Source organism: Bos grunniens, chromosome 8 (genome assembly GCF_055505025.1).
Source record: "Bos grunniens cultivar Pamir isolate PY7600 chromosome 8, Bosgru_T2T1.0, whole genome shotgun sequence".
Lineage (NCBI taxonomy): Eukaryota > Metazoa > Chordata > Mammalia > Artiodactyla > Bovidae > Bos > Bos grunniens.
In genome coordinates this window covers 112,348,130-112,359,859 of record NC_141172.1, presented here as the reverse complement: position 1 = coordinate 112,359,859, position 11,730 = coordinate 112,348,130, and the positions used below count along the sequence as shown (strand labels likewise).

The 11,730-nt window shown below is 51.8% G+C and overlaps 1 protein-coding gene across 1 annotated transcript; it reads right to left on the bottom strand.

Moving 5' to 3' along the window:
- Positions 1-9: 9 nt before the first annotated feature.
- Positions 10-8,304, bottom strand: ALKAL2 (ALK and LTK ligand 2). The gene is made up of 6 exons (XM_086414117.1): positions 7,939-8,304; positions 6,992-7,299; positions 5,602-5,655; positions 5,435-5,515; positions 2,899-2,964; positions 10-598 (listed from the first exon to the last, which is right to left on the bottom strand). Exons 2-5 carry the CDS (start codon positions 7,245-7,247, stop codon positions 2,900-2,902), a joined length of 456 nt encoding a protein of 151 aa, XP_086270243.1. The 5' UTR covers positions 7,248-7,299; positions 7,939-8,304; the 3' UTR covers positions 10-598; position 2,899.
- Between the last annotated feature and the right edge of the window lie 3,426 nt (positions 8,305-11,730).

Sequence of the window (11,730 nt, the reverse complement as noted above, 5' to 3'; positions counted from 1 at the left end):
TCTGAAGCCTTCACTGTACCAAACTCTTCATTTATTACTGGTGTTTTATTTACAGTATTTACATATTGCACAGGATCTGGACACCACTTTACACTTATTTTACAAAAGGACAAATGAAATCAGCCTGAGCATGTACACAGATGTCTCCACACTGAAGTTCTTTTTTTTTTTTTCATGCAGTTCCAAATAATATTCTGGGAATTTAATTGTAAAAATAATAAAATATTAATACCATATGCTATATGAAAATATATTTTTAGATTCTGCTGACTCTGCTTATGTTTCTAAAGAAATATCTGTGATGTCACCTAATCGGGAAAAAGATCTCTCTCTGCCATTTCACAGCATGACACATCAAAGGCAGTCCTGTTGTCTAAAATACTGAGTGGCAAGCATTACTGTCAGGCACACAAATTTACTGAATATGTGTCCACACATGGTGTCAACCACATACGAAACTCAAGGTAAAGGAATTATGGAAGTCTGTCTGCAAAAATAAATCTCTGTTCACGGGGTGTGTTCAGAAGGCAGTGGGTTCTGTCCTGTTGGTCTCCAAGGCACTTCTCATGGGTCCTGGGCTGCTGCACAGCTCTGCTCACTGCAAAACAGACAGGCTTGGTTTTCTAGAATGACTCACACTGGAAGACCTATATGTTAAATTACGTGTAACATAATCAACCTGCGATGCAGGAGACCCAGGTTCAATTCCTGGGTCAGGAAGATCCCCTGGAGAAGGAAATGACAACCCACTGCAGAATTCTTGCCTGGGAAATCCTGTGGACAGAGGAGCCTGGCGGGCTACCGCCCATGGGGTCGCAAAGAGTCGGACACGACTGAGTGACTGACACTGATGTGTGTCCAGACCTGAGGAGTTTTCAGTCTGCATGTGTCTCCCCATGTTCCTGTGCGTCTTTTACTGTGAGAAATAACTCAGTTCTGCTGTCACCATGGGCCTGCTGTGCTGAAGGAGTGAAATTGTCTCAGATGAAGAGAATGCCTGCTGGGCTGAAGACTAGAGCTCGGTGTTGCCGCGTCTGCTGTGAGTTCTCGGCAGTGCAGTCTGACTGACTGCGGTGATCCTGGGCTGCATTTTGTAGAATGAGGTGGATGCTTGCTACTTGTTTCCTCTGAAAATATTCCAGGTCTGAGGCTGTGAAATTACCTGAGGGGAAGCCCAGGACAAGGAGAGTGTGTGGGGAGGCTGTCTTGCCATGTGGGAGAGGGGCTGGAAAGCTAGACTCCTCTGGCTGGAGGAGATCAGGTCATGAGGTGCAGAAAGAAGGAGAGGGCTCTGCTCTGAGATCACGGAGTGGAGGGGTTCCACGCTCAGGATCCCCTGAAGCCTGACTTCCTTCAGACCAGCCTTTAAGAGGCTGAGGTCATGGTCTGGCGTGGGAAGAAGCATCTCCCTCTGCAGGTGCGTCCTGATGTCTTCGTGGGTTAGGACCACAGAAGAGGCACTTGGGCACAGCTTATGGCTCGTGAGCAAAGTCGGATGTTGATGCAGGATGTGGGCTCTACCCTCCAGGGGGTCAGGGAGACCCTTGACTCTGCACTGTCACCAACCAGTTAAGCGTTTGCAATTGTGGCTTAAAGCTTCTGGAATTGGAAGAAATTAATCTTTTAAAGCACTATAAAGCTATTTTAGCATAAGAATCTATATTGTAAATGACACCTTGGCCAAAACAAACACGGTTACTGACAGTGGTGACACGCCTGCTGTGCTGGGAAAGCCCTTCCTGACACGGAGCAGGGCGGGGTCACGCTTGGGAGCAGCTCCACAGCCGCCAGGGCTCCTGGAAGCCACTACTCCCGCCTTTGCACTCGGACGAGCTGTCTTTGCGGGAGAGCAGTTAGGGGATGCAGGGGTCAGCTCACAGGCAGGAAGGCAGGGAGCCTGCGGCCTGACCGGGTCTCCCCACTTGTGAGTAAATGGCAGTTGTTTCCAAGGATGTGCCTGGTTCATCTTTGGGACAGTGATGCTTTAACTATAAAGAAATACTTAATAAAAGCATTCTCATCTCTCCTGGCAGGTTCTTTGGGAGACTTATAATAATCCATTCATTGCTTTAAAAATAAGTGTTCTGTTTGCCACGTGGGCAGTGGAGGAGAGACTGGGCAGCATTCAGATGAAACACGAAGGAGGAGGGATTTCTCAGCTTTCACTTTAAAAAATGTGCTTTCACTCCCCGCAGATAGGAAGTGTTGTAAGTTCCATGAGCCTGTGGAGGGTGTGGGGTCACAGCCTCCAGTAACCGCGTGCTTCCCTGAACCCCTGTTTGCTGGACAGACTCTGCTAGGGAGAAGCAGTGCTGTGGATGGAGCTCAGGGCAGCACCCACGGCGGCTGCCCTGGACACCCGCACAGACCTTGGTCAGCGTGGCCTTCGCCACAAAAAGCACCTCTCCTCGACTCACGGGAAACGAGGGGGCAGCCATCAGATGCAGATAGACCTGTTCTCAGCTGTTCTTACAGCTTCATCAGTGCCCTGACATCCTGATAGACGTCCGCCTCAAACAGTATGTCTCTAGAATCTGCATGGATACGGTTAGTCATATCCTCATCTATGAACGTCTGAACGAGAGCCTGTAGGTGGGTGAGCAGGACTTCACGCATGCACCAAGCGCGTGCTGAAGTCAGTAGCCAGTGGGCTGTGTGCAGATTACCGTGCACTCGGCCAGCACGTCCTCCTGGGACTGGGCCCCAGAGGCTGCCTGCGCGGCTGTGTGTTTTACTGCTGGCCAGTATTTAGAGACATTTGGAGTATTCTGTCAGCCTGACCCACAATAACTCTACTTTCACTGAGAATGACTGTCTCTAAACCCCCGTGAATTTTTCAAGTCCCAGACACACCCCATCTTTGGTGTGCAGGGCATGGTGACAGGGCCGCCAACTTACCTTATCCCTCCACGCACATCGGGCTGACTGCCAGCCGAGTTAGAAGCCGGGCACACCTCTTGTAGTCTGCAAGTGGGAATAGATCACAGACCCTCGTGAGATACCTCAGCAGCTTAGATGAACAGCATTCACTTTAAAAACCATAGCAGCTGCTAAAGCCATTCATTCCTTTATACACTCTAAATTCCCTGGAAGCAGCACGCAGACTGTCGTCTGCAATCATGGCTTGAAGCTGCTGACTTAATAATTCATGGCACCTCAGGACCGCCAGTGTCACGTGACAGAAGCTAGGTGATGTGACCGGGAGGCTGTTGGGGGTGGGGACGCAGACGTCCACACGCCTGCTCTGCCCGTCTGCTCCGCACAGTGGTTGATGGGCTCATGAAAATGGCTTTCGTTTGCTTGCTGGCAGACAGTCTTCCATGCCCTGTATTATTTCATAACTTTTAGGTCACGTGCAGGCTGGGTCCCCTCTTGAGTTGATCATAACATAAAGCCTTCCGCACAAAAATTCTAAAGACAGGGGGTCAGCAGCCAAGTACCAGAGTGAAAACACCTGGCTGGACAATGGAGGGAAGCAAGAGCTGGTTTCTGGGTGCGGCCTGGCCCTCCTAGCGAGCGCATGTGGTTGCCTGCTCCATTCGTCTCGCAGATGCTGCCTCAGAGGACAGGCAGCTCAGCAGTCACAGCCATACAGGGATTCCTCAAGACAGAGTTTACTTCTCAAGAGTCACAAAACCCTACTTAAAGATGGGAGAGTTCATACTCTTGGCCAAATCCCGAGTGAATGAATATATTAACAGCAATGAGTATGCACCACATGGTGGACAAGCAGCTAATTCTTCGAAAATCACACCTGATAAATATTTAGAGGACATAATTTAGACTCAAAGGATGATCTGACAGCTGGAAGCAGGGTCATTGGGACTCCTGGCTTTTTGGCTCTTCACCAGATGCACCACATTTTTTAGGATGCGGTTTTCCTAAACAGACCATATGTGATACAGTGGATTGTATGAGCTCAAAGAAGATACTGGCATTTGACACACGCCCTAAGATCCTGAGGTCAACCATCTCCCTGCTGGACAACAGGTCTCCACCCTGATGTCCACCTGGGGGGTCCCCTTAAGGTGCAGACTGCTCAGCGGGTGTGATGGACTCAAAAGTCCTGCTCTTCAAAGGAGCTCACCCCAAGACCACGCCTTGAGTGAGAAGGTCCATTGTTCCTTCTGTCTGACCTGCCAGGATGCTGGAACTCTTGTATTCAGCCTCGAGCTGCACAAACGTGCCCAGATTTGGCTCCGCAGCTCATTATGAGCTGAGAGGGTGGGAGCCGTGTGGCCAGCCGCGCGTCCAGGGCACTGACCTGTCTCCAGGTGCAGCCGTCATGCGTCCTGGTCCTGCCACCTCCCCTTCTGGATGGCCAGGAGAATCGCTGCCTCGCTACTCAGTTACATCAGCAGAGGAGGCAGCAAGTGTGTGTGTGTGTGTGTGGGGGTCCCGGGGAGGGTCTGTGGATGAGCGTGTGGCGTCTGCGATCAGGCACACGCAGCCCAAAGACAGCGCTTGTGCCTCTGTCCCTGTGACGGCGCTGACCGAGGCCACCGCCCCTCCCTCCAGGAGGAGCTCCCTGCCTTCCTGCTGTGCCTGGGGGTGGGAGAGCTCCACAAAGTGGCTCTGCTGCCTACGCAGAGCAGTTTCCCCTTCATGGAAAGGGGTTTACTGTTTTGAGCAGGACAGGCAGGTCTGGACAGTCTAAGGACAGCCTAAGGACAGTCCTGAAAACGGCTTCTAAGAGGCTTGACTTATTTGCACAGCTGTCCTCCTGTGAGCCTTAAAGGGAAGGGAAGTTGTGGTCCCTACAACACACAAAAGTTGGTTGACAGCTCTAGCACATGTCACTCCAGCTACTCAGCTACTTGTCATCATTGCATGTTTTGTGAAGAGCACAAGGAGCCACTTTTGAGGGAAATGAAATCCATTTTGTTGTAGATAACCCAGAAAGTTACAGCTGAGAGCCACATGAAGAGGGACACCTGCATTTCTGAATGAATGATGAAACCAAGCAGAAGAGCAAAGTTTTGAAATAGCAGTAAAATTCTTGGGTGATGAGGTTATAATTACTGGTAGAAACAAAAAGTCTCTGGCCAGGGTGGTGGGAATGGTCCAGATCCATCCTTCGATACTTTATACCCTACAGTAGTCACTTTAGCAACTCATTTTAAACGTCTGCTCCACTGTCAGAGTCGAGTGGATACAAGGACAGGCATGAGGCCAGAATTCGAGAAATGCATGGAGGAGTCCAGCCCATTCCAAGAGTTGATTAATTCCAGCAAATGTAAACTGTGTTCTGTTTGGCACTAGCTGCTGCATGTCGTTATCTTCCTCAATGGTCTGCTCAGCCCAGCCCCTGACTGCAGAGTCAACAGGGAGTAAATATTAGCAAGTCTGGGTGACACAAGGCAGGCGCTGTTCACCCAGGTGGAGGCCCATACTCACGTCTACTCTACGCAGCGATTCAGACGTGGTCACTTACATGCGGGGATGGTGCAGTCTCGGGTGTTGTGGTAAAGTCTGTGGAAGTGTTTGCTGCACTTTGGGCTGAAATACAGAGGGCCTGGAGCGTGCAAGGAGAAACAGATAGTGAGAGCTCCTGGGAGGCCAGTATCTGGGGAGAGGCGAAGGAACGAGGGGCAAGCTTACCTGTAAGATGTTTTAGAAACTTGTCTTTCATCCTTAGATCTCGAGGGACAATTTCTGTTTAAGGGAAAAGAAGTAAATTATTAACTTGACCAAAAGAAGCATTTTCTCATGTGATCTGAAGTGGGTGTTTTAAAATTACTGGATATTCGGCTATAAACAGCAATCATAGCAGCCCCTTGATTGCCATACACGGCGATATGAGGACGGGTGAGTGGGCACATTGTCCTCAAATCAGGTTCACAACACTCCAAGATCTGCTACTAACACCGATCTCCACCATCAGGAGAGAGGCAGGGACCATGAAGTGTGTGTGTGTGTGTGTGACAGTTATCTTCCAGTGAATAAATCACTCTAGACACTTTGATCTTGAAGACCTAGAAAATCAAATTCAACCGTCTCTCAAAGTTCTAAGAGGAAAACCTGATATCATCCTTCAAACAAACAAAAGAATCTGCCATAGGCGTATTCTTCTAGGTATTCACTTAGAAAAAGGGTGAGGGTCTGTCAATACCACCTGTTGTGAAGGTTGGTATGAATGCATGCAAACAGACGTAACCGGGCAGATGAGCTAAAGTACAGTTCCCAGGGAAAGCTGTGTCTGCACAGTCCCAGCTGGTGTTGGTGACTAGCCTGGCTGACATCCTTTCTGCTTTCAGCCTTGCTTTTGCTCTTTTTAACAGTCATCTGGATTCACTTTTACTCACCTGATCTGCACTAGTAATGTGATGGCATGTGGTCACACTACCACCAATTCTCATTCAAAGAGGGAAAATTTCCGTAAGAATCTTGCTTGCAAGGTTTAGACATCTCCTAAATGTCAGTCTTCGTTTACAACTAAGTTTAGTCCGTCTATATAAAATTGACCTTATCATATTTGACCTGATTGTGTCATGAAAGCATTAAAAGCTTGCATGCTTTCCTTGGAAATTTCCCAGAGGGCAGCCACTCTGGGAAGGCTCTGCCGTGGGGATGGGGGTGGGGGGTTCTGAAACATTTCTGTCTCAGTTGAAACTGCTTTGCTGAAAATATTTCCATTTCCAAAATAACAGATGACAGTTCCATGCTGAAATTACCGACCCGGGTAACAACTCACACGTCTTAGATGTGGATGAGGGGTAGTTATGTTATCTGCCAGGCATCATTCATGGAATTCCTATCTCCTTTTTTAAATAAAAATATTTCCCAGCTTAAAAAAAAAAAAAAAAACAGTAGAAATGCATTTATATTTTAAAACTACGTATGCGTTCTCAGAGTTCTATCTCCAAGCAAGTCCTGGTTCTTCTAGCGTCCCCTGATACCAGACAGGCAGACCCGGGGGCTCGGCCAGCCCCACAAGCTGGAGGCCTTTGCAGGCGGCGCTCGCCTCCACAGCGGGCGGGCGGGGACTCACCCACTCTCTGCTCCTCTGGGTAAGCGTAGTCCGCGACCTCCCTGCGGTCCAGGGTGTAGTCCTGCCGGCCCGAGAGCTGCAGCCTCTTGGACTCCCCCGAGTGGTACTTCCTGAGCTCCTGGACGATCTCCACGATGAGCCGCAGCAGCGTCTGTCGGTCCGCGGCCTCCCGGGGCTCCGCGCCGCCCCTGCCGGGCCCCGCCGCCCCCAGCACAAGCAGCAGCCCCAGCAGGAGGGGGCGCCCGGGTCCGTGCATTCTGCGCTCGGCCGGGCCGGGTGGGGTCGGTGCGCTCCCGGAGCTCGGCTCGCTGGAGGGACAGGGTGCGCGGAGACCTGGAGAGCCGGTCGGTAGGGAGGGCGGCGAGGCCACTCCCCTCGGACCGCGCGCCCCGGCCCCCGCGCCCCGGAGTCGCCAAGCCGGTGGAGGGGCGCCCGCGCCGTCCGGACCGGGAAGGCCGCCGCGGGGCCGGGGCGGGAGGCTGGGCGGGGTCCCACGCGGACGCCCCCTCCCCGAGGCCCCTCGCGGCGACGTGGAGAGCGCGCCTTGGGTGCCGCGCGCCCTCCGCGCAGGGCGGCACGCGCCTCGGCCCCGCCGCGGCCCCGAACTTTCCTGGAGATGGCACATTGGCCGGAGCCCCGCAGCGCGGCGCAGCGCCTCAACTTTCTTTCCCCCACGGGCGCCGAGCGGGGGGCAGCGGGGGCTCGGGGGCTCGGGCCCAGGCGTCTGCCTCAGGGAACCGCCGCGCACCCCGGCAAGCCGGGGGTGTGGGCGCCCCGCCCGGCGGCCGGGCTCAAGTTTCCAGCAGCGCCTTTGTGTGGCGGTCGCCCCTCTTCCCGGTGTCCCCGATCTCCGCCGAAAAGCCCCGGCGACGAGACCCTCTCCCCAGACGCCCGCTGGGCCCGGTTCTGGAAAACCCCTGGCCCCGGGGAGGGAGCCCGGCTCGTACCTGCCCGGCGCCAGCCGCGGAGCCACCTGCGCGCAGGAACCCGGCCGGGTCGCCCGTCCCCGCGCCCCGCAGCCGTGCGCGTCCTCCGGCGTCCGTCCCCGCGCCCCGGAGCTGGCGCCCGGCTCCCTACTCCATGCCCGGCGGCGCCCGGCCGCGGGGCGCACTGGACGCGCGGGGAAGGGACGCGGCGCCTCGGAGCTGCGGGCGCGGAACTCGCAGTGGCTTGGGGTGCGGGCTGGCGGAGTCCGGCCTCGGACCTCTGGGCGCCTCTTATCCCCGCGGCTGCCGACGTCAGGCGGGTCCCCGAGGGCCCGGCTCCGGTCTTTAATTAGAAGCCGCCGGAGTGTTCGTATCCCCGCGCGGATCTTCGTCAGACACCCCCTTCACCACCCCCATCTCTTCCCCGTCTCCCCACCCCGTCTGCCCCCCCATCGCCCCTCCGCGTCTCCCCCTCCTTCTCCCCGTCTCCCCGCCCCGTCTCCCCACACTCCCCGTCTCCTCCCCTCCACTCCCTCCCCGACCCCCTCCTACACCCCCTCTCCCCACGCACCCGATCCCCCTTTCTCCCGTCTCCTCCATTTCCCTCCCCCACTGCCCACCCTGCACCCCCACCCCGGCGGCCCCCCTCTCCCATCTCCCTCCCCTCCTTGTCCCTCCCCTTCACCTCCCCCCACCCCTTCTCTCCTCCAGTCTATTTCCCTCCGTTCCTGTCACTTATGACAGGATGAGAAGAAACGCCTTTACCAGGAACTCGGATCTGTTTTTGTCTAAATGTAGATCTCGGGCTATTAAAAAAGGAGCTGCCTGATTGCCTCACATTTAATAAGTCAACGAGAGTCTGTGTGTTTTGGGGGATCTGCCGGCGAGGCTGGGGACCACTCCCGGGGGCGAGGTCGCTTCGCCCCAGGCCGGTCCGGGGCGCGGCGGGGAGGGCAGGGTCTGAGTTAGCGCTGGGACCCCCGGACACAGCCCCCTGGCTGGACCGCGGCGGCCCCCTGCCACCCTCACCCGCCCGGCGAGCCCCCGGAGGACGGCGCGCTGGACCCTCGGCCCCGGGCCCTCCGTCCAGGCCCGCGTCCTGCAGAAAGTTTTAGGTTGTAGGCAGGCCCATTTGTGAGAGTTCAGCAGTTTACCTCCTTTAATTTTTCTTCTTGTAAAATGTATTATCAATCAGTTGCGCACTTTCCCATTTTATTGGCTCTTTCTGGGCAAGAGCTGGACTTTCTCCAAACCGGCGATCTGGTTGGGAAAGGTATTCTCGGCGCAATACCGCAGGGAGCGCGGCGGCGGGAATGGAAACCTCGGCCGCGAGCGCGGCGGCCGCCGGCCGGCTGGATGCGCCCGGGACGCGCGCGGCGACCCCGGCCGGACGCGCGCGGATCTCCGCGTCCCTTCCTCTCGCTCCCTCCCGGAGGTCCGAGTCCTCAGGAAAGTGTTTGGCAGAGTCGGGTAGGGTGAATAGAATAGACCTGAAAAACCGTGTCGTCTAAACGCACCGCCTTCTGCACACACTCTGGGGGTATGTGTTTGAAGGAGATGGTTTGATTTCTCAGTGAACTTTTTCTTTCTCCAAGCAATACGACTAAAACGTGAACTTTCTGTCAAGGTGTGCTCTAGAAAAGTAAAAACTCATATCAAACTGCTCTGAGGCAGATGAAAGAGGTATTTTTCCTTTTCCCCCTTCTGTGTGTAGATGGAGTTCACGCTGCTCTAGGGAGAGCGCCGCCTAGTGACAAGTCTTTCCCAGCCGGCTCTCAACAGCATCCCTGTGCAGCCGGGACATCTTTGGACTCCTCTCCAGCATAGTGGAAGCAGGTGACGTTTCTATGAAAAAATATTTTGGTGTAAATCTGTTTTTGTAAAAACATCTTGCTGCAGTGAAAAAAGAAATTAGCCCAATCTCATATTGTTTTAAATTTGCATATAATCTTTCTTTCTAAATCTTACCATATCAAAATAGATTTTTTTTCTAAAAAATACCAGTAAGAACTATCTTCCACTGCACCCCAAATTATACCAAAGAAGCCTTGATAGTAATCACTGTTGTCCTTTTTTATTTTGCAGTGTTTAAATGGGACAGACAAATGGATTTCTTGAATGAATCCTTCTATCACCCAATTATATATATGCCAACACTTCAGCTCAGCTTATTAGATACTTAGATGTACAAACAGCAGTGACAAAACTGGTATTTAGTCGGCCTTTAGACTCATGAGATCTGCCCACGAGGCTCAGACAGGTCATGCGTTAGTTCATCCATTCTTTGCACAGGCTGACATGACTAGGTGCCCTCAGTTTGGATGAGCCTTTTTAACAAACTTTTTCAACTTAATAAAAGAGTGCACTGATTTAGAATCTCTACTGAGCTTTTCCACTTGTGGTATTGTCAGAATTAACTTTCTGGAGCTCTCCAGTCACCAGAAATATGTGTATTGTACAGACTGTTAACACTTCTGATTGGCTAAATTAATTTGTGCCGGTTAAGGCAAATTGAAGTATAATATATATAAACTGGCTCACACAAAATGTGAAATTGTATGTGCAAATTGTTTAGACTCTCCCCTATCTTTTGTGAAAATGAAGATCATGGCCTCTGGTCTCATCACTTCATGGGAAACGGGGAAACAGTGGAAACAGTGTCAGACTTTATTTTGGGGGGCTCCAAAATCACTGCAGATGGTGATTGCAGCCATGAAATTAAAAGACACTTACTCCTTGGAAGAAAAGTTATGACCAACCTAGATAGCATATTCAAAAGCAGAGACATTACTTTGCCAACAAAAGTCTGTCTAGTCAAGGCTATGGTTTTTTCCAGTGGTCATGTATGGATGTGAGAGTTGGACTGTGAAGAAGGCTGAGCGCCGAAGAATTGATGCTTTTGAACTGTGGTGTTGGAGAAGACTCTTGAGAGTCCCTTGGACTGCAAGGAGATCCAACCAGTCCATTCTGAAGGAGATCAGCCCTGGGATTTCTTTGGAAGGAATGATGCTAAAGCTGAAACTCCAGTACTTTGGTCCCCTCATGCGAAGAGTTGACTCATTGGAAAAGACTCTGATGCTGGGAGGGATTGGGGGCAGGAGGAGAAGGGGACGCCAGAGGATGAGATGGCTGGATGGCATCACCAACTTGATGGACGTGCGTCTGAGTGAACTCCGGGAGTTGGTGATGGACAGGGAGGCCTGGCATGCTGTGATTCATGGGGTTGCAAAGAGTCGGACACGACTGAGCGACTGAACTGAACTGGACTATCTTTTGTGTCAAATGCTGATTGGACTGGATGGTTTCTGAAGTCTAAGTGTAATTCCATGATGGTTACCAACAAAGTTTAAAAACCACAAAATGGAAGTTTCCTACAAAAGCTGAAGATAATTCACTGAAATAATCTCTACAAGTTTCACATCTGTTTTTAGGCAAGAAGAGGTGATATATTCATATTAAGAAATTTAATTCCCTCCTTTAGTAAGTGAACAGCTTTCCACTCTGAAGGGCCCAGAAAAGATAAGGGAGAAAATTACACAACAACAAAAATAATTTATTTTGCTAGATTTGATTTCGTCTTTTGAGAAAGCAATATTGGATCATAAAGGGAAGTGCTGTGTTTAACTTGTATTTACTGTAAATGTATGTTGTGAGATGAAAAGTGTTTTTTTGTAAACAGTGTAAAACTCCAGTGTTTCAGCTACATCAATTTTCTCTTTCCCTCCAAAAGGAATATATTTTATTTGAGATAACTATTAACTAACTTCAAAGGTTTCCAAAGTAGGTATATGTTAATTAACTACATGTTTCAAA

Coding starts and splice junctions, on each gene's coding strand:
- ALKAL2 (XM_086414117.1), bottom strand. CDS start 7,247: ATGCACGGACCCGGGCGCCCCCTCCTGCTGGGGCTGCTGCTTGTGCTG. Junction 5,656..6,991: donor CCCAGAGGAGCAGAGAGTGG/GTGAGTCCCCGC, acceptor TCCCTTAAACAG/AAATTGTCCCTCGAGATCTA. Junction 5,516..5,601: donor GTTTCTAAAACATCTTACAG/GTAAGCTTGCCC, acceptor TGCACGCTCCAG/GCCCTCTGTATTTCAGCCCA.